Source organism: Melanotaenia boesemani, chromosome 21, assembly GCF_017639745.1.
Source record: "Melanotaenia boesemani isolate fMelBoe1 chromosome 21, fMelBoe1.pri, whole genome shotgun sequence".
Classification (NCBI taxonomy): domain Eukaryota; kingdom Metazoa; phylum Chordata; class Actinopteri; order Atheriniformes; family Melanotaeniidae; genus Melanotaenia; species Melanotaenia boesemani.
In genome coordinates, this window is record NC_055702.1 from 10,533,402 (window position 1) to 10,560,671 (window position 27,270).

The following is a 27,270-nucleotide window of genomic DNA, read 5'->3' on the forward strand; positions in this document are numbered from 1 at the left end:
AAATTAATTATTTAAAAAAAGAGCTGCTGGGGCTCCCATGCAACAAGACGTAAAGGGAAGCCGGGCGCAGGAAAAGCAGACCAGCTGGTGTTGGTCGATCCAACCATGTAAATTGGTCTTTCTGCTGAGTCTCCCCTGCATCTCTACAATAGGTCAGGGTGCATAATGTAAAATACTACGCGCCTCACTAAGGGAGCTGGCACGGAGGATGGGGTGACAGCGGGTGGCACGCATGCCTTGTTTTCTATCAATCTGTGCTCGGCCAGGCTTCCGCTTTCCTCCCACTACTCCAGCTGACTCCCTGGCCTGCAAGTGTACCACTGCTGAAATACTCCTACACTAATGGTTTCTGACAACCAGCAATTATGAGGAATAACAGACCCTGTCTCCCCCAGCTGTGTTGAGCAGATACGGGGGGTGGGCAGGTGCTAAATCTAGCAATTCTGCCCCCTTCACAGAGTGGCCAAGATTCCTGACAGCATCAAATTTTAGAGAAGAGGCTGCTGAGGTCTAGATGTGGGTGCGATGAGGTCTCTAGAGGTGTGCTCATATGTCAAGGTGATAAGATGTCACTGGCCAGCCTCTCACATCACAAATCCTTGAAGAATAGAGGTAGTAAGAGGTCTCAGATAGATACCGACACACCCACAGAGAAAAGTCACATAACGTAAAACTTGCAAAGCAAGCATATTTTAAAAACCTGCTTCTATATAAGCAATTAAATTCAGCTGTTTAGCTGACGGGATGATGTTCATAGATACAGACATAATGGTAAGATAAAAATATCAACTAGTCTTTTCAAGTTAATATTAGGATTAGGGGAATTCAAATGCATCTATATCAAAGAATCGGCTGAAACTGCATCAGACATTGAAGTGATAGATGAGAAGCAACAGTGCCTTTTATCTTAGAAGAATTTCTTTTTAGCCTCCTAAAAAACAGGAAGGAAGAAGGAGAATTCAACCAATTAGCACTGATCTCTGGAAGGCTCTGGATACAGCACTGCTATTTAAAATTGCAAAACAGGGGCTCCAGGACTGCAACAGCAAGATGGGCACAACTTTTTATCCATTTGACTGCTGTCACTGACTCCGATCATCATATCCCATGTGTTCTGACAACCTTAAAACAAAGATTTGCATTTAATTGTTAAAGTGAATCAGACAGAAGAGTAAAAAAAAATCCATCTGAGTCAGCTGGACTGCTGATTTTTGTTTGGGATATTGTCAAAGTCACACTCTTGTTCATTTTTGCATTAGTAATAAAATTAAGCTGCTATACCAGCACATGTCTGATGTAGAAAATTAGCCAATCCATGCTTATAATAGAAGCAGATGGTTGTGCCGTGATAAACACAATATAGTGGCTGACAGATGCATTCATGGGCGTAAAAACGTACAATCTGATTCTAAGATTATGAGTATAGAAAACTGATAATCTACTCAAATAATCAACGAACAAAATTTTCTGTTATCTCCTTGTAAGTGTGTATTACATAGAAAAATGCAACTGCACCATTTGACAAAGGAAACACTTGGCCTATTTGTTGACTCTGTTGTAAGATTACGCACCATGGGACAGTCAGACCCAACAATTTAGGTATAATCAGCAATGATTCTTACACTTTCTCTGCCTGCTGGGCTAAATCATTGACAAAACCTCTGAGTTTAAGACTAATTAGTATAATTAATCCAGCCATGGGTAATAGAGCTTACGACTGTAAGCCTATGAACCTGAATTTATAGGAGAATGTAGATTAAGACTGTAGATAAAGAAAATAGGTCTTCTTTTGAAGTACTTCCCTGTGTAAGAGGTTAAAGGGTAAGATTATTGACATCTTAGAATCACATCATTGACTAAGGATGCTATAAACTGTATGAAGCAAATATGGAAAACAGCACAAGACAATTAAATATTAAGAGAAAAAAATCACTAGTCACTGGTCTGAGTATTTCAGAGACTACTGATCTACCAGGTTCACATACAACTATTTTTAGGGTTTACAATGGTCTGAAAAATAGAAAATATCCAGTGAGCGGATGTTGTCTGGACAAAAATGCCTTGTAAATGTACCAAGATATGCAGAATACCATCTCTGAAAGCACAGCATGTCCAACCTTGAAGAGAATGGGCATCAGCAGCAGCAGAACACACCGGGCACCACTCCTGTCAGCTAAGAACAGGAAACTGGGGCTACAATTCACACAGGTTCACTGGAACTGGACAATAGAAGATTGGAAAACATTCTGTGGTCTGATGAGTCAGCTGCAACATTCCAATAGTAGGATCAGAAAAACATGAAAGCATGGATCCATCCAGTTGTATATCAACAATTCAGGATGGTGGCATTATGATGTGGGGGATTTTTTCTTGGCAAATACTGGGCCACCTTGGTGCCAGTTAAGCATTGTTGCTTACCATGTCCACGTATAACCACAGTGCACCATCTTTTGATCCAGCAGGATAACACACCATGTAACAAAGCTAGAACTGCTTCCAACTGGTTTTTTTAACCTAACAATGTAACTAAGGATTTACTCCAACAGCCTCTACAGTCAGCAGATCTTGATCTAATAGAGCACTTTTGGGATGTGGTGCAATGGGATATTCTCATCACGGATGTACAGACAACAAATCTGCAGCAACTGTCTGATGCTATCATGTCAAACTCTCTGAGGAATGTTTCCAACACTTTGTTGAATATATGCCACAGAGAATTAAGGAAAATCTGGAGGCAAAAGGGGTTCCAACACACTACTGGCAAGATGGAACTAAGAAAGTGGACAGTGAATGTATAAGTAACTGCATGCTCAAGAAATAAAGCCATCTTCCACTAATTTCTCCATCTCAAGAAATTTCTGTTGACAAAAACTGATCTGATTTTTTTCTTCAAAACAAAAGTATAGAAAATCTGGCACTCAGCTGTGCTACTCATTACTCATTAAACCTGAATTATCTTTAATTGCAATTTTGTTACAAATATTGCAATTTGGTTTGCTATTGTAACTTTTAAATTCCAGCTTCCAGTTTTCATATCATGTAAAATATATACATATATATATTTTTGATCTTGAACATATCTTTGAAGGAACAAGTAACGATGATGCCTTCTTCCAAAGGCGCTCCCTGGAAGTAGTTAAAAACAACCTTTATATCTTTACATCATTTAACATCTGTACGCCAATAAACAAAATGAAAAAATAAAACATGGGAGAAAAATTATGGTCATTGAGACAGATTCTCAGAATAAATATCTTATTATGAATACATTTCGCCTGAACTTAATAAGTAAGGAACGACAAACACCACAGACACAAACAGCCTGCTCCACTTCTACCCACATCATAGCCAATGGCCCAAAGCCTCTCATGTCCTCCATTAACACACAGTATGGACGACAACCAGAAGACAACAAGTAGTGTCAACAATTAAACATGAGAGAAGGAGGGTCACTGGGACTCAAGATGAAACAAAAGCTTCATTAGGGACATTAGACACTTTTGGTTCGGCACATGATTAAAAGGTAGACAGAACTCCAGAGGGAAAGTCCATTTTGCATTCTCCTGCTTGCAAACTGCCTACCACTGTTGCAATTCATGTTAAATTGTGCATTTCTCATCTGATTTTGGGAAGACATTTGGTGCATTGAAAAGGTATAAAACTGGAAAACTGGATGCCAGATTTCCCTTGAAGAGAGAGGACAGTTACTGCATGATTTAAATTAAAAAAAGATAATTACAAACTGACCCCGAATTATAATTAAATGACCTCTGCAGCTGAGTTGCAAATAATTTACATTTGCTAACAAACAGACAGCTAACTTCATTAGCAAAGCTAATTATCCAAGTAGAAAAGTGCTGATTCTAAATATCTCACTGTTAGGCTAGCAGCATGCTTGAACCTGTAAGTGACTCTGACAGTGATAGAGGTTGATTCTCATAGTGGGAAGGCAAATTTTGGGCTACTCAATCAAACACAAAGCACCAATGCAGTCTGTCATTGCTGACAGGCGGCAGAGGCATACAGTATGGCCTGTGTATCACACTGCTTTATGGGAGTCCAGGTCAGTTAAGCAGCGTGCTGAGCTGTGTGAGATTAAAGAAAGCTGGGTAAATCACACACTGTCTGAGAGACCGATTGGTTATAGCGGCTGTGACCTGAATGCTGAGAAGGAGCTGAGCTCGGGAAAATTACAACAGCCGGAAGTTAACATTCCTCAGCCGTACCTCGAGTTTCTTTCCATCCTCATCATAAACGGACATGGTCACCTCGACGTTTTTGTGTGCAGTCTTGTTCCCCTTGTCAAAATCCCCCTGAACCAGCGTCACATAGATGTCGTTTCGCACATCACCTTTAATAAACAGAAAAAAACAAGTGATGCATCTTCACTTATCCCAGGCTTTATAAAGCATATGTTTTACTCTTCAGTGGAATAAGTAGATTTAACAGCAAATATATTAATGAATTATCATACATTCTTTGCCATAGCGTGAAGTACTATGTCAAAGTCATAATCAAACATTTTTTAAAAAGTTTCATCTAAAAGCAGAATGAGAGGCTTTCTTGTAATACTCAACCTGGCATAATTATTTCTGGGAAGCCCATCTTTCGAGCCACAGCTGTTGATCGGTCCACCAGGTGAGGGAAGTCCTTCCTTATCTGATGGATGTCTCCAGGAAGCAGCTTCAGAGTCACCCACAGACCTGATGATGCGATCAAGACAAGCAGATATGGTGGAGGGGGTGAGAAAACATAATGAGAGGACAGCACAAAGAGAAATGCCCCAGGAAAACGCTAAATACAGATTTCATCTTGTGATTTCTACTGGCAGTCGTCAAAGTGACATGTTATGGCTTTAGGGAAAGATACTAAATGGAAACTACCGGAAGGGATTTAATTTGGAAACCAAAATAACTAAGAACACAGGTGACTTTTTCAAACAAATCTTAGAATGTGGTTTATGAGAGTGTGGAGCAACTATAGCTACAAAATATTTTAAAAGGTTGGAAATCCATTACTTTTGTATCTAAATTTTAAACCAACAAACTAAGAAAAGTAGAAAACAAAAGGGGTTTGTGATGGGGCAGCTGTGACATAAAAATACTGTTTTATGCTGATAAATTAGTAATCTCCTTTTACATCTGTGTTATTTTATATGCAAGAGAAGAGTTTACAGTAAGTATAAAATGCAGTAAGATCCTGGTGTGTGTCCATAGTTAATTCACAGCGATTCATTATAATGAATCGTCCTTTTCAGCCCACAGCTAATTTTATTTTAAAACATATGCTCACATACACCAAACTCCCTCTCTAAGCTTTCTTAGTTTTTAATGAGAATATATAAAATTTGTGTTTTATTATTTAAATTAGTTAGGTATTTTCCAGACTTAAATTACTCGTGAAAACCTTGTGAATTTACAGTTCTAAATAACTGAGAGAGGGACTTAAAAAAGACTTGTGGGGTCATGTTCTTAAACAGTTTCACATCACTTACTGCTGCTTTTTCTCCTACTTGCAAGACCAGTCTCTTGTCTCTTTGCTAGGAGCTTTATAAGCACATTTTAAAGGTGACATCCCTCCCTCTTTATATTCTCTCGGGGACAGCAAAGTAGCAAAGCCCCACTTTTGAACAGGACACACATAAACAGGGCATTCAATCAAAGCTGTGTGCTCCTTTACGGGTCACCAAAAATGAGCAGCCTTTGTTGACCGCTGAGGCTTTACTGACTTACACTTTGCAGACCCTGTATTGTCATAAGTGACACATCATCCCCCTCCCTTCCACCACCAGCCAAGCTGGAAGGTTTTTGATATGCGAGCATGACCGAAAAAGCTGCTATAAGTTCTCCACTGTGTTTCCCAGTGTGGGTTGGAGCAGACCTGACATTTATCCAAGCACATCTTCATTGGGCATGACAACACCACTGAGACTGTAACATTACACCCGCTCCTCCAAGCAGCAACAATCCACGAGATGGCAAAGACTGTTCTTCTAACACAGATGTCAAATTATTGATAAGACTTGGTGCTTGCAGAGAACTCATCAGCTTACTTAGCAGATGGATTACTAGGATGCTGTAGTCATGGAAACATGAGCAACTATTTATGGTACAAGCAGTAATTTGGAGTGTGTGCAAAAAGAATTGTGGACAGTTTTACCTCCTTTTCAGTATGTTTGGGATGATAATAAAGAGTGTAATATTCCCTCTATTACATTAGCACAACTTGGACAACTCATATTTAGCAAAGCACACTTAAATAATAATTGATCACTGATATTAAATTTTGATAACAGGTGATATTCCATTATAAATAAGAGCTGGGTATCACCTATAACTTCATACATCGATTTGATTTACAGCAGCCTGATTTGATTTCGATTTAATCCAATTCGATATTGATTTATTTATAGATATTTATGGAACATATTTTTTTAAACATTAAAGACTTCCTCAGATAACAATTTTTATAGAACACCATTCAGGACCATCAAAGTCATATATCTGGCAGTAATCAGATTACTGTAATAATCTGATATGACACGTCTACATGCACTGCTGAAATACAATATCCAAAAGATTGTTGTGTACATTTAGTGGTCATTGTTTGCCCCCAGGAAAATAAAAAAAAAACACCCGGGACAGAAAAAAAGTTCAACATTTAAGCATCCTGATGAAGATGGCTTCATTTAGTGAAAATACTCTTAGAGTTTATATCTCAGACGTTAATTTGGCTTACAAAGAATATTGAATCCATTTTAAGCTGGGATACAACTCAGAAATTCCTACAAGCTATGACATGCAGTCAAATTAATCAGATAAATAATATCAGACTGTTTAGTTTTTTTTATAAAAAGATGAAGTGTAAACCTGTTCTAGAAGAAATGTGACTTTAAATGACTTCTGTTGTGATTTGGCGCTGCACAAAAAACAAGATTAAAATAAATTAACTTGACCTTGTAGTGGGGGTGGTAGGTACGTACGCGGTGATGTCACTTCCTGTTATTTTCAAAGCATTATATGCTTGTTGGACACAGTGGAGCCCACCGTCTTAACATTAGCTGTTAATGTAAGCAGTAATAAGCTGCTAAATGGTTTACAGGTTAATGTAATCTAATAGTTAATAAAAAATTTTGAATCTGGCATTATCTCAGCAAGAGAAGCTGATTTTAGACGGAAGCAACACAGACAACCTCTATGTTTTATGAACCAATATTGGATTAATTAAATTTGAATCTATACAAATAGATTAATAATTTTTTTTAACCCAGCTCTATTTTAAATAACAGCCAAAGTCGAGGGCTGCTAATGGAGCAGCTGATAAAGTGCAAGCCTGTTGCGGTTTTCCTAGTTATTCAAATAATGCACATATAGCATTACTTACAAAATTAGGAAATGGTTGTCAAAATAAAAAAAAAATTTTAACCGATAATAATTAAACAAATGATTTTTAAAAAAGACTGCAAAAGCATTGAGATTAGACATTTTAACTAGCTAAGTAACTTATTAACTCAATTATCAACAACATTTATGACAGGATTGTGTGACCAGAATTAGCTGAGCTGACTATCATATTTTAGAATCACCCCTGCACTTGTAATTACAGCTAGATAAGAACCATTACCATTAGCAGCATAAACTATTTATACAGAGGAGCCTAACATCCAATAATCAACTGTCTAAAAAAAAGAAATCAGTTTTGAGGGTGGTAAAAGAAACTCTGCCAATACAAAAAAAAAAAAAAAAAAAAAAAGCACATGAACACTGGTGATGCTGAATAGCAAGGGGTTTGGGGGTTATTTGGTCCAGTCTTTTTCCACAGGTGATGTTCACACAAGCATTTCACAGCAGCAAATTTTATACTGGAGAAACACTCACAGCTGGAAATTCAAAAGAGGCACTGTTTCCCCACAGAGGCACCAAGTGATGCAAAGAGTATACTTTGGAAATCGCCATATTTTCTTCATAAGACATGGAACATAGCATGTGAGCCTCTTTGATGAATTATGTGCCATGTTGATATCAATACCAGTATCATAGTATGATCTGAGTGTGCACAATATAACCAGGAGCAAGTGGTAAGCAGCACACAGCTCTGTAGAAAAGAAAAATGTAGCAGCAACTCTTACCAGTGCCACACTCAACTTGCACAGTAGCGGCAAATACTATGGGAACATTTTATACTACATTTGAACATAATCTCACTGCTGATACTCTGGAGATTTTACAAGGGGGATTGAGTGAAAAAGTTTCCACTGAAAATTTGGAGTGAATAACCGGAGACATGTATATTTCAGAACATTTCAGGAGTCCAGTGCATGTGTGAAAATGATTTCAGTCGGGCTCTTTCTTCCACCTTCCTTCTTCTGTTGTTACTCTGGCCCGGTCCAGCAATTATGAGTAAAATTGGAAGAAACATTTTCCTTAAAGACTATTGTTTCAAGAAATGCGTGCTTCTACACAAAACCAATGTATGTGTCATAATATGTGTCAGGCATCTAAGTGGCACTATACCGTTGCCACAGATATACACAAAAAACGGAGAAGACGACATGGGGCATGTGCATAAACTTGTGTCATGTAAACAAACATACAAAGAAAATGGTGGTAAAGAATCAAGCTAAAAAATTAGATATCTGTGTGGATTTTTATTGTAAAAGCAAAACCATGCTCACTGGCTTCATCAGCAAGAACACAACACTGTCATCAGCCATGTTGCAGCTGTAGGCAGAGTTTAAGCTGAATTGTTTATAAAAACATTCAGTTTAACTTGCCACTAACTGGGTTGCATCAGATTTGGTGACATAACTAAAAAGAGGATTTTCTAAGACATTTTTTTTAAGTTTTGTTTTCATTTAATCACACAGGCTTAGCAAACACATTTATATTTCCCTAATTAACTCTGACAGCACAGTGAGGAGTTTCTTCCTTTGCTTTGCTTCTGTGTGAGCTTTGCACTGTACCTTGGCCCTTGTGATTGACCTCTTTGGCAGTGATGACTTTGTTGATGACTGTCTGGAGGAAGTCGTTCTCCCCTGCCACCCTGGGTGAAAAACGTGAGATGTTCAGCTGCTTGTGGCGAATGGCATCATCCAGCGCTAGCCTGCAGTATGCACACAACAGGCAAACACCAGAAAGGCGACAAGATGGTGGAAACGAGGAGGAGGAGAAGGAGGAGAAGGAGGAGCGGGGCAGAAAGGGCCACAAAGTGGTGGTTGTGATGAGGGCAGTGAGATGAAAGAGAGACAGGGACAAAGAGAGACACACCGAAGAGTGATGCGAATACCATGACACACACAAAGCCACTTGTTAGCAGTTAACAGTGAGGCAGGATGGGTAATGAAAGAAACAGAGAAATCATCATTTAGGAAATGAAGCCTAGACACCATCTACAGAGCCACTGAGTTGGTGAGAAGCTTGACCCGTGGTAGGTCTTAAAGGGTGGAAAACTTAATATCTCACATGGCAAAATTTAAGAATACATCCAGTGCCTCACACTTCATGGGAGAAACACCAAGGTTGGAATGCGTTTTAGACCGTGAAGCTTCATGTTTATCAAGTAACAAATTGAACAAAACAACCAACATAAAAAAGGAAAAAAAAAAGGAGCAGATGTTATCTGAGAATCACCAGAGTGTCACCTGTCAGACAAATGTGTAAGAAATGGGATCTGAAGTATAGAGGACTTTTTCAAAAAGCACAAGAACAGAGGAGATGACGGTGCTGGGGTCAGCAGTTAAGTATAATTATGTGCCTACACTGTCTTCAGTACCCCCACTTGATCCAAATACAATCCAAGAAAGAAAAAAAGAATAAAAAAATAATAATTTTTACATCTAAAGGATAAAACAATAGAGGGCAAGTCACACGGCAGTCTTTCTTACAACTGTGTGTTCTTTTATACTGACACGGTTCTGATATGGGCAGCGTTCTCAAGTCTCTGAGCCTTGGAACTTTTTGGCAAAGTGGCCCACGTTCACACCAGTTTAACCAGAAACAAGGTGGGAGGACCTTACTAAGCAGAAGTAAAACATAAACAGCTTAGATATTTTGTCCTGACAGTTGATGGTTAAGTCATCAGGCTTCATTAGAATCTGCAGTTTCCCAAAATAAACTATATATTCAGACAACCGAGAGATTTTCATAATTTTAGGATGTCAACTGTAGCTTATATGAGGCGATATTTGTGTTTTATTCCTGTTTGATCGATTTAAATTAGCCAATCTGAACTTTATATTTATTTTTATATTAAATTGTGGAAGACGGTACTTGGTCCAGCAGCTGGTAAAAGGTCACATAACACCATGTCCAGCTCCACTTCTGTTGTGATATTCCTTCTTCACTTGGTCATTCTTATTGATTACTTAGTCTGGTGTTCTTTTTTTTTCTTTAAAATTTTATTAAAACAACTTTTCAAGTTCCAAACCAACTTTTTTTCAGTGTGAATGCACCAGCTGGTTCAAAATTAGGTTTGGGGTCAGTGTGAAAGCAACGTGTGTGATTATAGGCTGACAGGACAGTAAATTTCTTACATTTGGGATTATTTTAGATGCATTCTACCACTCATGTGATAAATCATTTCAGCACAACAGGAATTATTTTGTACATGTGCATCAAACCTAAACTATATTTAAGTAATGTTTAGGGAAAACAAGCAGCCATGGCAGCAGGATTTTGATCGATTTGGCTCATTTCTGAGAGCTATTTTCATTTATGTTTGGATGCCTGGAATCTATCCAAATAACATCATTGTGGAAAATTCTCTAAATGGCTCTTTCAGTTATTACATCTGCTGGGCCTAAAAATGCAGAAAATAATGAGTTGTGGAAGTGCCATTTCAAAACCCAGCCATTTTTTTTCCTGTATCTAATAATCACATTTGGACGAATTTCCCCGTATAGAATCTATTCTTCTTCTCACACTGGAAGACTTTAATTTCCATGATTTACGCCCAGATAAAACCTTTAAGTGTGGTGATCTGCAAGTTGAAGTGCCAGAATCTGAAGCATTTTCAATTATGTAGAAAATCGCATTAAGCAAAAGGTTACTCTGAGGCTGTGTGCTGTTCTAAAAAACGGTGGCAGTTTAATAAGATTGCCTTAATTTAGTCATGAAGGAATATGGAAGGACTTATGTCTTAAACTGAGCTAATGTCAAAGATTCATATGTACATATTGGAAATGATGGAGGTTAGCAGAAAAGAATAAATGAATGTGATCTATGTTGTGCTGTAGCTCAATGCACTTACGGCTGAAATGGGATAAAATGTTGCTTGTCCTCATCGTCCATTTTGCCCGTTATGATGTCAGTAACATCCATTACTGGGGAGATTAAAGAAGAAAAAAAAAAGAAAACAGAGTGGCTTACAACATTCTTGAGGTCTGCAGAGAGTATCACAGAGGTGTAAACGATAGAAATAATTGTGGTAATAAAATATATTAAAAAAAAATGCCCCAGCTGTTGTCAGATTCTCTTTGATGAGTCCTAATTAAAGCATGGTCCAAGCTATAATAGCAAAAACTTTTTGTAAGGAGCATAATAGTCTCAAAGATTAGAGGAATTCGTTTGAAGTTAAAACACAATGATGAAACATGAGAAAAAATTTCACTATACTTTACAGCAGTAGCAGCCGTGTAAACAGCAAAAAGCTTTGTGCACCAGCAGCTGATAAATGCTGCGGAGAATAATCAAAGCCAACAACACATCACAGTGATGCAGCACTTAGCAGTCTGATAATGTAATACTACATAAACTGTGCTGACATTACTTCACTTCTTATTTTTTTTCTTAAACATTTGCTCCATGACCCTTGAACCTATAAGTTAGGGGTATAAATCTTGACTTACATGCTGTGACTGTGGCTATAATGGAAAATCCCAATACTTGAGCTTTCTTTAATATTTTGTGCTGTGACAACAATGATGTCTAAAGATAGGACATCATAAATCAGGATGTCTTTTACCTTCCCTTCAAGTAACATTGGAAAAAAAAGATGCTGAAATAGAGACATAATTTTCTCTGCTGGATAACTGTGGGCAAAACGCCAATCTAATTAGTTTACTATATGTCTGGAAGCTTGCCAACAGGATATAAATCAAACACTAATTTTTCCCACTAGTTCAGCTGGATATCAGCTGGAGTTTCAGCCAGTTTTTTTTTTTTAATAAACAAGATTTTTGTTTTGTTTTGCCAACAGGTGCTGTTCATGGGCTGCTGCCAGAACCAGTGCAGAAATGATTCAACTTCAGAACCAGCTAGCAGCTGTTTCCACAGCCAGAGAGCCATTTCTATTTAACATATGAATTTCCATAGACAGCCGCAGAGCAAACCAATGTCTTATGATCACCAGCCAAATTTATAAACGGTGTTGTAAACGACAGCTGGTGTGTGTGTGTGTGTGTGAATGCTCTTTACAATGCAGGGGGCAAAAGATCATTTCAAGGGGTGGAAAAATAATAGGTAAAAAAAAAAAAAAAAAAAAAATATAGCTGACCTTTATCAAATAAATTTAGGCTTTTTATCAGGGCTGTCAAAATTAAATTAATAATCAAGAGATAAATCATTGAAATAAGCACCTTAAATTTTGACACATTAACACATAAACAACAAAGCTGTACACATGCCATATAAGAAAAATCTGAATTTGACATTATCGCCGTGAAAGAGGCTGATTTTGGGCTTGTAGGTGTCTTATCACAGCGGTGAACATACAAAAATTACTTCTGATTCTGACAGTTTTCCAGCCTTACATTTAGAGGATGCTGTAAACCCATTTGACACATCACACACACATCACCAAGTCGTCTAGTGGGTGGTGGTCACGAACACCAACATATGTTATCTTGGGGGGTCGTGGTGAAAAAAGTTTGGAGAACCACTGCCATAACAAACTAGATTTATATTTACTGTTTTAAGTAGCATCCATAGCAGGAATCTTAAACTGCTGTCCTGCAGGTTTCAGGTGTTTCCTTGCTTCAACACATCTGACTTAAATGAAGGGGTCATTGTGCAGAAGCTGTTGGATCTGTGAAGATCTTGAAAGTGTCTTAAATATATTTTCCCCAACAGTTTCTAAAAAAAGCAATGTATCCCAATGCAGTTTTTTTTTCAACAGGTTACCACTGACTGTTTAAGATTTACCTGCCACTCCAAAGGGTCTTCTCAGACCGGAGGTGAGCTTCTTGGCGTTGTTGTCTCGAAGCTCCATGCGCCCTACTCTGACAATCTGACAGACAAAGCTGATCTTCTCTCTCTTCAAATCTTCGCTGCCCAAGTCCTGAAGAAAGAAAAAGATTGTGAAACCCAGCTGACACTTTTGCCTAAAAAGCCACAACATGACAACTTATCCATTATATCGGCAAATCCTGGGCAATTACGATCAGATTTGGTGTTTAAAAACCCATTTGCATGTAAATCTCACAACCGCTTTCCTCTAGGCTACAGCACTGCTGCTGTGCTCAACAACAACAGATCAATTAATAAAACTTTTTAAAGTGAAGATGAGTTTGAACTAAGGAAAACATTTCACCACAGCATGCTACAATTTCATCTGCGATTGCTTCCACAGATTCATTTCCTGTGAGCAATACCTGCCAAAACCAGCAAAGTGCGCCCAGTGGGTGCAAGCTAACCCTACCACACTTCAATTAGACAGAGGCAACTGCTTTGGCAAATACATGCAGCAAGCAAGGCTCTTCCTGAAAGAGCTTAACAAACACAGGCTCTCTGCAAACAGGCTCCCACATGTCTCATAACATGGCTGAATAAACAGTGAACTCCAGACGAACACACACAATCAGGCACTTTCACACAAACAAACAGGCTCACCGTGAAAACCGCCCGCAGATTATGAAGCTGGTCTATGTCTTTCACTAGACCCGAGCTTGACCACTTCACCAGGTAATTCTCACTGTAAAGAAGAAAAATCTGTCAGCAGTTTCTCGTTGACCCCAGAGAGTAGAGGCAGTGTTTTATGCTCTTTCTCAGCATTGATGAAAAACATTTATTTGAAAGCAGAGCAGTCAAACAGCTGTTATAACACATTACAAGATTTTTGCCTCCATCCACTGCAATTCTGGACCATAACTTTTCCAGAAAGCCATCTTGATCTATGAGGTTAAAGATCCTTAAAGGTCTGCTCTATGGCAGGGTTGTGCTAAATTTAGCCTGTAACTAATACTTAGAGTTATTTTTGGGGCTTCTTTGCAATACACAATATTTATGTAGGCAGCACTTTCTCTGAAAAGTGAGTGCAACCAGCCAAACCACACTTGTGTCTTAATGATTTTTCTGAATCCAGGTTTTTCCACAACTGTTACTGGGGCCCATGTGTTTATCTTTTCACATTTCCATTTTGAATTTCTTTTTTAAGAAGTAGTCTTTCACTTTGTGGCTGATTTATTTGACGTTTTCTTCAGGGCGGGTGGAGACGTGGCCATGTGAAGTTTGAATTTCAGGTAGTGAAACAAATTTGGGGCATTGCTTTTTACAGAAAAGTGTTTTCTCTTTAATGTCTTGCTTGCAAAACCTGAACCACTACCAGATGATAGATCCAGTGTTTATCCTCTGAAACAAGTTTTCTGTATCACATTTAATTTCTGTCAATGAAGGCCCCTAAACTCACTTAGTGCACACTTATTTTTCTTTTCTGTCTCTTCAGATACAATAAAACGCATGTGCGTGCACCATCATTTAGATGGCATTTAGACGGCATAAGACATTGCCATGACAATTTGTACTAAATAATCATGATATAGTTATATATCGCACACTGAACAACTTGAGATACATTAAGTATATTCCATACATTGCTCCAACCCCTTTACAAATTTGAAGGCTCCAGTACAGATTCTGTCAAAATGTTCACAACATACCATTTTTCTTGTTATATATAAACTGTTGAGGAGCTTCTTTCAGTCTGCATTCAACTCCTTTTTGTTCTACATTAGTGTTTTTAACCGACATCAGCTAAAAGTGCCTAATTTTGATCATCTTATAAACCCACTTGGCTCTTTATGCAAGATTTGCAAAGAATGTGTGTACAAAATTCAAGGTATGCTGCTTCTATCTGATCCATGCTCCTGCTCTACAGTATTTTACAGTGGCATATTTCTGGATTCTGGGCTTAGCACCACCCAAGAAGGCTGACTGGTTTAAAGACAAACCAAAGCACTGGCCTATCCTAGAATGTTAGGATGCATCAGAAAAATTATCTGGTGACATGAGATTATAGCTGCTTGATGATGAGCTGATAATTTGTTCTTACATTCTTTAAAAAAAAGAAGAAAAAAAAAAGAAAATCCTAACCCAACAGGCTACACTTCTTCTGGTCACATTATTTGCAAGGCATGTGCATGTGTGAGAGAGGGAGATGATTAAATATGATCCCTGTGGGTTTACCTGATAAACTTGGATTCCACTGGGTCATAGAGAGACATGAGCACCTCTGCATCCTCACCAATCTTACACACCACATTCTTCAGAGTTACAAACAGGGCAAAGGCTGGCGTGGAAGCAAACTTTGCTTGTCTCGTCAGATCAATATTCTGCTTCTGAGACTGTAAAAGAAACACATAGGTATTACTGTGAATATCAGGTATTCTTTCACTGCTTTCTGCCATGTCCAGCTAGGTCTTGAGTACCAGAAGTTGGAATGCTTATGCTGTTTTTTTTTTTTTTTTGTTTGTTTGTTTGTTTTTTGTTTTCTAATCTAATGTACTCCACATTGAATAAAAAGCTTTTGGATTCACTTGATCTCCAGGGCTGCATCAAAGGTAAAAGTTATTACGCGATTTTCCTGGTTGTCCTTTAAAAGTTTGTTGGGGGCCACATCATTAATATTTATCATATTGACCTGGACACTTTCTTATTGCCCATGCATATTCAATTAAGACCTCTGATTGAGAAGGTCACAAGCGAGGAGACCACATGACTGCAAGGCACTTAACGCCTGGCACTTCCAATGTGCTGCCAAGTAACATAAAGGTGCAGGATGTCACTGAAAGTAGTTCTGGAATCTGGCCAAGTTTCTGACACGTAAGTAGCAACCAAGCAAATCATAACATGTTCTGAAGTTTATGCAAATAGGTTTACTATTCTTGCTTTTGAATTAGTGAAAATGTTGTTATACATAAGCTAAATCCAACTGAGAGTGTTCATCTGTGTAAACAAAAGTGCAACATTTTTTTAAATAGGACTACAGTGTTGCAAAATGCTCCCATTGCTTTGCCTAATTTGGCACAGAGATCATTTACATGAAAACAGTGACGATGCTATTAAGTTTAATCAGATCCATACACACCAACATTAAAGACCCTGTTTCTAGTTATACACTGCAGGCATAACCTAAGCAATGTCAAAGATAATAGCAAATTTTTATTATCAATACAGAGACTCATAAAACCCAATTGTTTTGACTCAACAAAATGTTGTTTACAGTCTGCAGGATTGTAAGCAGACATAGTGCATCAGGGTCAGATATTCAGCTCAGTGTAAGGGTCTGGTTTTGTTTGTATAAATGGCCAAACAGAGACATGAAATGAGTAATGAAAAAATAACCTAAAAAATTGGAGACATGCCAGAAAACAAAAATGGAAAAAGCTAAACCAGTTTGTCATAAAAATAAAGAACACTTATTTTTTAATGGAGTGCTCTAGACAGATGAATAAAAAATAGACTGGATCGCCCAAAATAACAGTAGACATGTTTGGTGCAGACAAAGAGTGCACAACAACTGTGAATTTTGATGGTAAAAATGTTGGGTGCTATGGTTGCCTCAGGGACTGATTCAACTCTGAATTTTGGATCATATTACAGGGCTCCAGACTAACTTTTTTTACGAGGAGCACAGTGGCCCTAAACTTAAATTTTTTGGAATGCAAGCAGAAAATTTAGGGGTGCATACTCAAATCGCCTTCCATAGCAAATATTCACCTTTCTTCTCATTTTCACTGTATTAGTGATGAATACTTGAACAATAAATTCAGAAATTACAATGTTTACAATTGATTTTTTTTGTGCAGCAGTTGACATAACATAAAAAAAAAACATCTTACTGGCTGCACAAATACAAAACAAGCAGACGTAGAACTTGTCAAATCCGATTTGATTTGATTTGATTTTCACTTTGTAGTCAAAGAAGAACAGTGACTTTGTCACCATCATCCCCATAGGGTCTGGTATGACTGGTCCATGTAGTTGCTGACAATAAACAGCTTCAGGGACTGATAATCTTCTCCCACTGTTCCCAACTCCTCATTAAGAAAAGTAACTATTGGCTGCCCTAACTGTCGCCAGAAGTTGACTTGAAAAGAAAAAAAAAAAAAAGGATTCTAGAGGGATCTGAAAACTCGCTAAGTCGGCAACACTGAGGAATAATAAATTCCCCCAGGACCCGCCTCTTTCCACACATAAGCCAATCACAGTGGTCGTTCGTCCCCGCTCACACACACATTGGCTGTCGTCTTCTTCGTTGGTGCTCGTCTTAGTTTGAGTCGGCAAACCAGCAGCTAATTTGCACATTACTGTGAACCACTAGGCCAGGGGTGCCCAAACTTGGTCCTTGAGGCCCTCTGTCCTGCAGATTTTCAAATGTTTCCTGCTTCAACACACCTGACTCAAATCAAATAGATCCAACAGCCTATTAAGTTTTGCACAATGACTCATCAATTTGAGTCAGGTGGTTTTGGAGCAGGGACACATCAAAAACCTGCAAAATTGTGACCCTTGAGGACCAGAGCTGGGGCACCCCTGCACTAGGTGGAGAGAGGAGCAGAAGTTTGTTAAGCGGCAAAATAAATTAAATTATAACTACTACAAGAAAAAGACTGGCAAATGTGTTGGTTGCCATTGCGCGAGTAGATGAAAAATTGCCATTTGGTCGCAGTCTGGAGCCCTGTATTAAAGCGTGCTTAAAGACAAATTGAAGCCATCTGAAGTAGAAACAAGCATATTTGCCTAAGGTAGCAATACCTGCTGTACGGTATTCTTCTGCTTTTGCATATTTTGTACTTAAACAACAGAAAAATATCACATATTACTACTACTATTACTACTAATATATTTCTTGCTGAATAAATAACTGAAAATGTTTTGTTTGTTCTTAAGTTTTTTGTGTTCAAGTAGGTTTGGTCCTACGGGCGCATTAATCCAGCAGGTTTTTCATGTATCCTTGCTCTAACACACATAACTCAAATCAGTGCATGATTGTGCAGAACTTGATAGATTGTTAGATCCATTTAGTTTGATTCAGGTGAGTTGAAGCAGGAATACATGGAAAATCTGCTGAACTGCAGCCCTTGTAGGAATGAATTCAGGTAACCCTATTGTAGGGTTTGGTTAAAAGGGTAAAGTATACACTTGTGAAACTTTGTGAATCTTTAATAAACTAGCTGGACTTAGAGTAGAGTTTGGTTGAATTTGGTTTAAAAAGTGAGACCAGATCCTATCAGTCTTTACCTTCTCCTCTTGAATCCGGTCCTCAATCTGTTTGGAGGCTGCTTCATGTGCTCTGAACAGGCTGACGGTGCTGGTGAGTTCTGGGTCCAGTATGTTTCCATCCTGGTCTCTGACCACCAGATCAAGATCCAAGTACCTTGCATTAAAAAGGGGGAGACAATGAACAAGTGCCAAGACTGGTCAAGGGAAAAGATGCAGAGCAAAAAGGCAAATACTGAAAACATGCATTTTTCTAAAGCAAAACGGTGCAAACCTAGTTCCCTTATCTTCTCCTCATATTATATTCCCTTAGCACCACTGCTATCTTTCAAAGCTCTCTTGTTTTGTTCAAGTCTTTCTGCTCTGGAGGAATTCAGCAGAGACAACAGCATGCTGCCTACATGAACTGAATGCCCATCCACTCATCATTCTCTCCATCTAGCTTACCGAAGCCATTTTTCTATCTGGGCAAAGGTTTAAAGTTTCATCACAGGAGCAGAATGGAGCTGCACAATTTTCATTTTCAACCGATTTTCTGGAATCACTTACAAACCGTGAGAAGTGTCATTTCATGATGGAATGTGGTGCAGTTGGCCGAAGCTAAATCCCTCCAGTTTGTTCTCAATCAATGTGATGACCTGTCATTTTCTATTGACTGACACTGCTAACCCATTCCAGCAAGAGACACGGATATGTGTATAAGGGGATATAATCCGTAGGGAGGAAAGAAACAAGGCTAAAATACTCCAATGTCTGGATGCTCACTTGTTGCCGTAGTCTATCTTGGAGGTGACCTTCTGCTTGAGTTCAGTGAGTTCATCCTGCGGGAGGGTGCCTGAGAGGATCTGCGAGCGCCATTCAATGAGGTCGTAGATCATGTCCCGGACGGAGTTGAACATCTCGCGTTTGTCCCCCTGTCAACCAGAACATTGCCCAGCTGAGACATTAGAGGGAATATAAAATACCAAATGCTATTTTGGCTGAACCAAAGGAAACCTGGGTTGTGTTATAGCTCTGCCAGCAAGTAAGTTTTCACTATGTTTATCACACATATACTATGTTTATCTACATATACAAGTAGCAACATAACGTAAACCTAAATGAGCTTGTGATTGCTTAAATTCCATGAGAGTAAACTTTTAATGACTGTAAATCAATTAACTGATTAGTGAAGCAGTCTCTTGCCTCTGGAGCTGATTATTCAAAGCAGAATGTTTCAGAAGCTTCTCAATTTGCGAGTGGAAATCACTCCAAAACTTCTACATAATAGAACAATCAAATAATCAAGTGTTGAAGTCAGAGGCTTCTTCAGCCCCCGTAGGACCAAATACAAAACATACTAACAGCAAGTCTTTTCTGCACAGTTATCAAAACACACAATAGGTCTACACTCTGGGCCGGTGTTTAGCTCAATTGGTAAGGCAGCTAGCTCATGTAAAATAGGCTATAGCTTTTCAAGAAATTGGCCCAGATTCAAATCTGGCCTGGGGCTCAAAACATGCCTCAAAAAAAAAAAACTATGTTCAAACACACATCAAAGTCTAACATAAAGCATTTATGCACATTATGTTCTCCACATACAGCCCAGTTTCTCGTATTCACTGTACAATTGTAAAATTAATGTGAGCATGTCTTTCCACTGGGACAGAACAGGCCGGCTTACCACATACAAGTCCCTCCATATTGTAGCCCACTCCCGCAGCGTTGTGGTGACCTCCTGAACCAGGGGCAGCTCAGTGGGGATGACCGTCTCCTTTTGCCTACAGTGACAGCGAATAAATATCAAAAACTATATTATTGCCTTGTTTAAATACATCAGCTATAGTGTAAATCGTCTGATACGAAACATTAACTGTCAATAGTCAAAAATAAAAACAGGTAAACTCTTCAGTTAGTTAGAAGTTTATCTATGATTCAGTTTCAATCAATGATTGCCTCCAAAGAGAGGATATCATCATTTTCTGTAAAGGAATATCAAAAGAATGGAAGGGCTTAAAAGTTTAAACTTTATCTCCTATGGTGCAAATGAAATGTGACAGACTGATCACAACAACAAACACATGTCACATTATATCAAGCCCAGACCTCTTGCCTGAAATAACCTCAGAGGGTAAGCACACAACTTATATGTTAGAGATCCAACATTACACCAGGAGAGAAAACTTTTCAAGTGTGTGTGTGTTTTTCCTCTGTTGTTTGTCTCTAACAGCATTACACTTATCAGTGGCCTGATAAATAATAATAGTACTTAAGTAATCTTCATCAAATTGTAGTTTTTAATAAAACTCTTTTAGATACTGACCCGCTGCCTTCAACTGTGGCATCCTTAAGTTGTATATAACAAGCAGGAAATATGCCCTGGAGGGTAAAACATAACATAAATAAATAAATATTATAAAGAACAAATGTCCCAGAAATAGATCTGTGTTCAAATCTTTATTAGCCACTCACCTTTTTTGATTTTCTCCTCAGCCTGTGACCTCTGTACCAGTCTAGTGGAGAACAGATTTACTATTACTTTATTATCATTATTATTATTATTATTGTTAAATACTTGTTTAGTTTTACCTATCAAGTACACGAGCAGGATAAAGAAAAAAAACAGGGGGAAAAGGGCTAAAACTGAAGTACATTTACAAAGCTTTAAAAAAATTTAAGAATAAATAAAATGACAGAAAACTTTTAGAACCCCAGACTTCAGACAGAATTGTGGTTCCAGGGCTGTAATTGGCTGAAATTACAGGATCAGACCATCATCATCATTGCTATCAGCTTTAAACATTATCTTTAAAAAGAAAGAAAAACAAACAAACATATTCATGAAAACAGGAAAGTAGTATTTAACTCTGGCCTGTCAGCTTTCATCATGCATGGCATCAGTAAGCCAGATCTCACCTTCATATGTCTCAAGTATGTGGACTGTGTCTCCGATCTGCAGTGACAGCTCCTCGTCTCCCCGGGCATCGTAGTTATAGATTGCTTAAAAACAATGAGAGAGGAAAATAAGAGAAGGAGCCATTGCAAGAAAAGGAAAAACAAAAAGCAATAAAGCGCCTGGCTCCCTTGTGGCGTTAATTTTGTGCAATTGGAACGCGTATTAGAGGCATCACACATATACAGAATGTCCACCCACGCAGTCTGACGCTTTGATGGTTGGGCCTGACACCAGCCATGCTGTTGTATCAACACATCTCTACCACCTACTGACGAGAAATCAATAATGATGGATAACGCCAAATCAACATTGACAGTGATAAACATATTTGCTTAGAACAGGATGAGACAGACAGAATGATGACACGATCGTGATTTTCCTGGATGCTTCTATATAATCCAATAGAAAAAAAAAACGTTTGATTCTATAGCCAACACTGCAGTAGCAACCTTAGTTTTATTGCTAAATAAATTAATTAAAATAAATAAATAAAAGCATACAAGCTGCATGGTTTTAGGCCTTTCTCAATTATTATATTTTCATTGTGTCCATCCAATAGGGAAATTTTCTTGGCACAAAGCTATGAAATTGCTTTATTAGACAGTACGGCTTGGGAGCCTTTTGTCACATCAAAAGGTCACCAAAGGTCTCCCACATTTGAGACAACATGCTGGGGCAATAAACAGCAGCGTTTTCACAACCAATATACGACTTTTGATGCATCGCTGAAGCATTTTCTTCAACAAGGCCATGTCAAAGGAACGGGGACAAAAAAAGGGAATAAAAATAGCTGAGAAATCATTTTTACTTGGTTTTATTACAATATATTCTGCGGCGTTGGTCTCTCTGTCTGTCTGTTAGCAACATAACTCAAAAAGTTATGGATGGATTTTGATTAAGTTTTCAGAGAATGTCAGAAATGAAATAAAGGACAAGTGATTAGATTTTGGGGGTGATCCGGATCACCGCCTGGATCCAGGAATTTTTTTTTATGGATTCTTTACTATGGGAAGATATGGATAATTTTGCCATTAAAGCTTCTAACTCAAAAATAATGACCACAATCTTTGGTAAAAGAAAATTACAATGGCTTGGAGGAGGTCTGCCCTCCCTCAGTGCTTCTAGCTAACATTTAAATTTTCTTTTTAGATACATGTTCTTACAAAGAACTATTCAATTTCTCTTTGTGATGTTTTACTTTTAATACTGTGCTATTATCTAACCTTCTAGTTTTAAAACTACAATAACACGGTTTATCACAAAAACCATCATACAATCAGACTTAGTTATTGAAGCACCCCACATAAATAACTTTGTCATTCTTAACTGTTAATTACTATAATTGGTTTAACTGGGTAACTATTATAAGCACATAAATGCACCACCAGGTGGAGCCTCTTACTTTTAGATGAGACATGTATATTTAAGAATATCTGACAGTTGAATCCTCTAGCTCTGCCCACATCCAATCTGATTGGTTATAGGTTAGGGGTAATAGGCTGTGGCCTATAATGTAACAACATAAACAGCTTGGACTCTATGACTTAAGTCTAATAGAACCAACTAAGTAACATTATGGCGGTTTTGGATACTATTCATATACCATTTAAGAAAAACATAAAATTCACAGAAAAAACATCCAACAAAAAAATGAGTACCACATGGAAAAAATCTTTTTTTTACACTCAGCAAAGATCCCTTTTTCTTGAAGAACAACAATGAAGGTCATTCCCTGAAGGCATCGATTTACAAGCCAGCACACATAACATCACACATTCATTGTCAGAGGTTCATCACAACGTGTCAAGGTTGTATTACAAAGACAATAAAATCCTGACTGGTGGTGAAACTTGTTTTCTTATTAAGTGACAGGTGAACAACACGTCATTGTCCAACAGCCATGCTCAACATCTGTCAACACACACACACACACACACACACAGAACCTATACACAATATACATCAACGCTGGCAGGGACTGTGGAGAAAGGGGTGTATGGGAGCGTCTACATGCGTGTCCTAATACATGCAGAGCCACTTCAGAGGTTTCCAAAGGTGAATGGCTGCTTAATTAAAAAAAGACCCTTGCTGCAGGCACTGCAGCCTTTCCAGCATGCTAATAGTAACACAAGTGAATCAAACATTTTCTCCCACAACCATCTGCCACCTGAAGAACTGTAATCCAATAAAACGCCCACCGGCCCACAGTGTCTTCTTTTATTTTTTTTTATTTATTTTGTGTATGTTTGTCACAATAAGCTCTTGGGTGCTTTAGTTGGAAAAGTTTCTCTGCTTTTCCTGTTTTTGCTACTGAAGTGAAGTTATTTTATGTGTTCTGCTCCAAGAAAGGAAATTTTTCATTTTTAATGTAACAGATCATTTATGAACATTAAGTCAGCCAACAATGAGACATAATAATCTTTATGAATACTACTAAAACATCAAGCTACTTTACTATCAAATAATTAACCTGTTCAGAATTAACTTGAACATTTAGGTTGTTCAGATTCAAACGCGTCACATCACAGTTACAGAGAATTTCTTATTACGGAGCAGACAAAATACTGCAAAGGGATAAACATGCATAAATAAAAGTAACCATACTGGTAAATCACTTGCAAAAACTTTAAAATGATGAAAACGAAGTAATTTAAAAGAAAATCACATATAAATGGGAATATTGACCCTAGCAAGCAGTAACTGCGTGATGTTGTTCAGGTGGTTCAGCCCGCTTGAATAAGGTGCACTGGGAAGCAAACCAAACCAAAGCAAGATGCCAAATTTTTCTGGAATTCCCCACATGATCAAACTGAGTCCTGCCAGACTATCCTGGTGTTATACTCCCTTAGTTTACGCCCGTAAAATCCTGTCATACCACTTCTGCGAACTTTCACCAGAGTCATCAAACATATTGTAGCATCACAGTAGATAGGTGACACACTCGTGTCATAACAAAGAAGCCCCTCTTTAAGCACACAATTCATCCAAGAACTACTTCAAAGCTATCCTTTATAAAAAGGTTTGTGTAGCATAACAAATGCCTGATGTTTCTTTTTCTTGTTATTTTAAATGAGAAATTAATTTTGGAAGGGTGACAAAAAACCATCTACAAAAATGCCACAAGGAAAACCTCCCTAATCCTGTAAAACAAGAAGCACTGGTCTGTAGCAAAGTAGATCCTCACCAAGCTCATAAACGCTACTCATAAACAGTAACTTATGTCAGACACCATAACCTGAGCTGTCGGTCTCTATCTAAAGTTTAGCAGAGCATAGTGCCTCATCATTTACTAGAAAGGAGGAAATCCTATGTGTCAACTATTTTATTCAACTCTGTGTTGTTTTGTTGTCCGTGGTGCATTTTGTGATCCCCTAGTACAATCCAACCAGCCGGGCGAATTCACTAGAACACGAGCTGTGGGTTGACAAAAGAACAAAGACCCCAGGAAATGTATTCAGTCTGCCACACTCAAATACAAAAAGGTACCAGGGGCAGAAAGCAACAGAGCAATCAAAAAGGAGGTGAGAGAAATCTGTGTTGAGGCCTCAGAGCAGTCTCATCATTGTTCAGCACTGTACCTCCAATTAAACTGTCATTAAGAGTAGCTGAAAAAAGCCTGTTCAGCTATAAGCTGCATCTGTGTGTTTAGAACTGGGTCCAGCTGATGCAGCAGGTTACCTAAATAACAGATGATGAGAGGTAATAACCGGCTCTAAGAGAAGCATTAAATTTTATATTTTATCGGAACATAAACTCCGCCTGTCATTCCTGCCAATGAGAGGGTAATATCAAACAAATAGGAGCCCACAGAACTGGGAACATCCTCACTGGGAAAGACTTTCAAAAATGAATACAAACAACACTCTGGGAAGATGCCGACTAAATGACGACCATCACACACAGCCTTGCCATCTAAAGCAATGATTGTGCAATTTAACACAGGAACCGAAATGATTTTAGTCATGAGGGAACTAAATGACAGCTCTGATTACTCATAAACCTATATTTGCATATCCAAGTAAAATGATGTCAATTAGAGAGCAGTGAGGGAGAGAAAATCCATCAGAGAAAGAAGACGAAGAACATGAGGAAGTGGACCATATTCTCCCTCGAGTGTGGCATGCAAATGATTTTGTGGAAACGGGATAAACAGTAGCATCATTTGGCGGGGACTCATTACCATACATAACCTCTTACATAAGGGTGTGCAAACTCGGAGAACATTATCATCATCTGAAACGAGTGAGGAATCAGATTACAGACCTATAAACTTAGCTAGCACGTCTACGCCCTCTCTACAATTATAAGCAGCCTCATCCAAACACTGGGCTGATTGTAATTCCACACTTTGCGCTCACTAATGACCTGCATTAATCCACGCAGAGTATAACATATCATTACACTCAGATGATAATACAGTATGTTGATGGAGGGGTGGAGACGAGAAGCCCACAGAAACAGCTCACTGAAAAAAAACTTAGCCTTCTGATTTTTTATATAAAGTTCCCATGGGCAGTAAGCCCACGGTCAACCAGGCGATCCCAGACAGCAGGGTACTACAGAAGGAAAAGGCAAGCGTAGAGAACATGGCATCTCTCTCTTGGGAAGAGATGGGCTAATACAATATGGGAGTCAATGTGTAAGTTAACGAAAACTGCAGAAAAACTTTGACATACAACTCTAGTTTTAGCATACATTTCTATCATCCTGTGCCAATGGGGATTAGTAGAGTTGATCATCTTCAAAGTTTCCTTATGTGTCTTTTTGAGTTCAGAAGACTCGAAGATGATGCAAATAATATGCAATACGTGCAAACTACTTTCAGCAAGGAGTTTTCAGAGAACACAATAGCTGCGTTTCCAGCTAACTGTCGAGTAAGTCTTAAGTGAATTTTTGATATGCTGCTTCAAAGACAAAGGTTTAACTCAAACGGGATTCGGGGAGCTTTTATACTCCTAAATTCATGTTAAAGATCCCAGTTTATTTGAGCAGATTTAACATTGTAGCCAAATGGCTGATATAAAGGTAGAGAAAGTCTCTTAGATGTGTACGTACCCACAGCACTCCACTCTTTTGTCACTCCAGGACACCAGATAAGAAGTATTTGTTCAAAATCCAACAAAAATGTAAGTAAGGTATGTACCTACTGATGCACCAGATTATAGATTGTTAACCTTTTCCCCTTTATAACTTATCTAAAAATTACAGAAATGCATCACAGAATAGGACAGAAAACTTTTAACAATTTAAAATAAAGTGATGTATTTGTACTTTTAGAATGATCAGACAATGAAAACAGAGAAATGAATCAACATACTATTACAAAGACATCAACAGATGTGCAAGTGTTAATTTAACAGTCGTACAAATTAGCCGGAACTGAGATGAAAGAAAAAAAACATATGACTTTAACTAACCATTGAAAAAAGATTTTTCATTGTTTTTGCATGCATTTAAAGAAGCTAAACATTACTTGTGGGATTCAAACAAAGACAAAAAAACCAGTTGAACTGTGGCAGCAGAAGCCTTGTCTATTTGTCCCTACTTGAAAACTGCAAACCACTGAGCTGATACTGTAAAGTTTCAATTCTCAATTCTACAGAATACACATTCATTCAAACTGAAACTCATGTGACGTCCACATTGAGAATAACTAGGAAGAAATCAGCCAGTCTCATAGTGCAAAAAATAGAAAAAAATTGTGGATTTTGAAAAAATATGAATATTTTGTGAAACAGAGAAAGGGAATATGAGATTAATACAGTGCTTAACTTGAAAGATGAGGACTTTTAACAAGCACAGAGTGGAGTGAGAACAACCTTTTCCATGCAGCTAGAATGAATAGAAGATGACTATTCTACTCTAGCTGCACTTTGCATCTCAGAGGCAAAACAAAGGAAT

General features: G+C 38.2%; 1 protein-coding gene across 2 annotated transcripts in view; it reads right to left on the reverse strand.

Annotated features, from left to right (window-relative positions):
- Positions 1-27,270, reverse strand: part of dock1 (dedicator of cytokinesis 1) — a 200,865-nt gene that overhangs the window by 153,874 nt on the left and 19,721 nt on the right. Inside the window, exons 2-14 of one of the 2 annotated variants that reach the window (XM_041973613.1) lie at positions 21,330-21,413; positions 20,886-20,926; positions 20,737-20,792; positions 20,098-20,194; positions 19,200-19,348; positions 18,456-18,591; positions 15,399-15,556; positions 13,827-13,908; positions 13,140-13,275; positions 11,248-11,320; positions 8,963-9,042; positions 4,578-4,703; positions 4,227-4,351 (exon numbers count right to left, since the gene is read on the reverse strand). In XM_041973613.1, the coding sequence (XP_041829547.1) occupies positions 4,227-4,351; positions 4,578-4,703; positions 8,963-9,042; positions 11,248-11,320; positions 13,140-13,275; positions 13,827-13,908; positions 15,399-15,556; positions 18,456-18,591; positions 19,200-19,348; positions 20,098-20,194; positions 20,737-20,792; positions 20,886-20,926; positions 21,330-21,413 (1,343 nt within the window). Of the gene's footprint in view, positions 1-4,226; positions 4,352-4,577; positions 4,704-8,962; positions 9,103-11,247; positions 11,321-13,139; positions 13,276-13,826; positions 13,909-15,398; positions 15,557-18,455; positions 18,592-19,199; positions 19,349-20,097; positions 20,195-20,736; positions 20,793-20,885; positions 20,927-21,329; positions 21,414-27,270 lie in introns of both variants that reach the window. The other variant, XM_041973612.1, reaches the window with a different exon arrangement.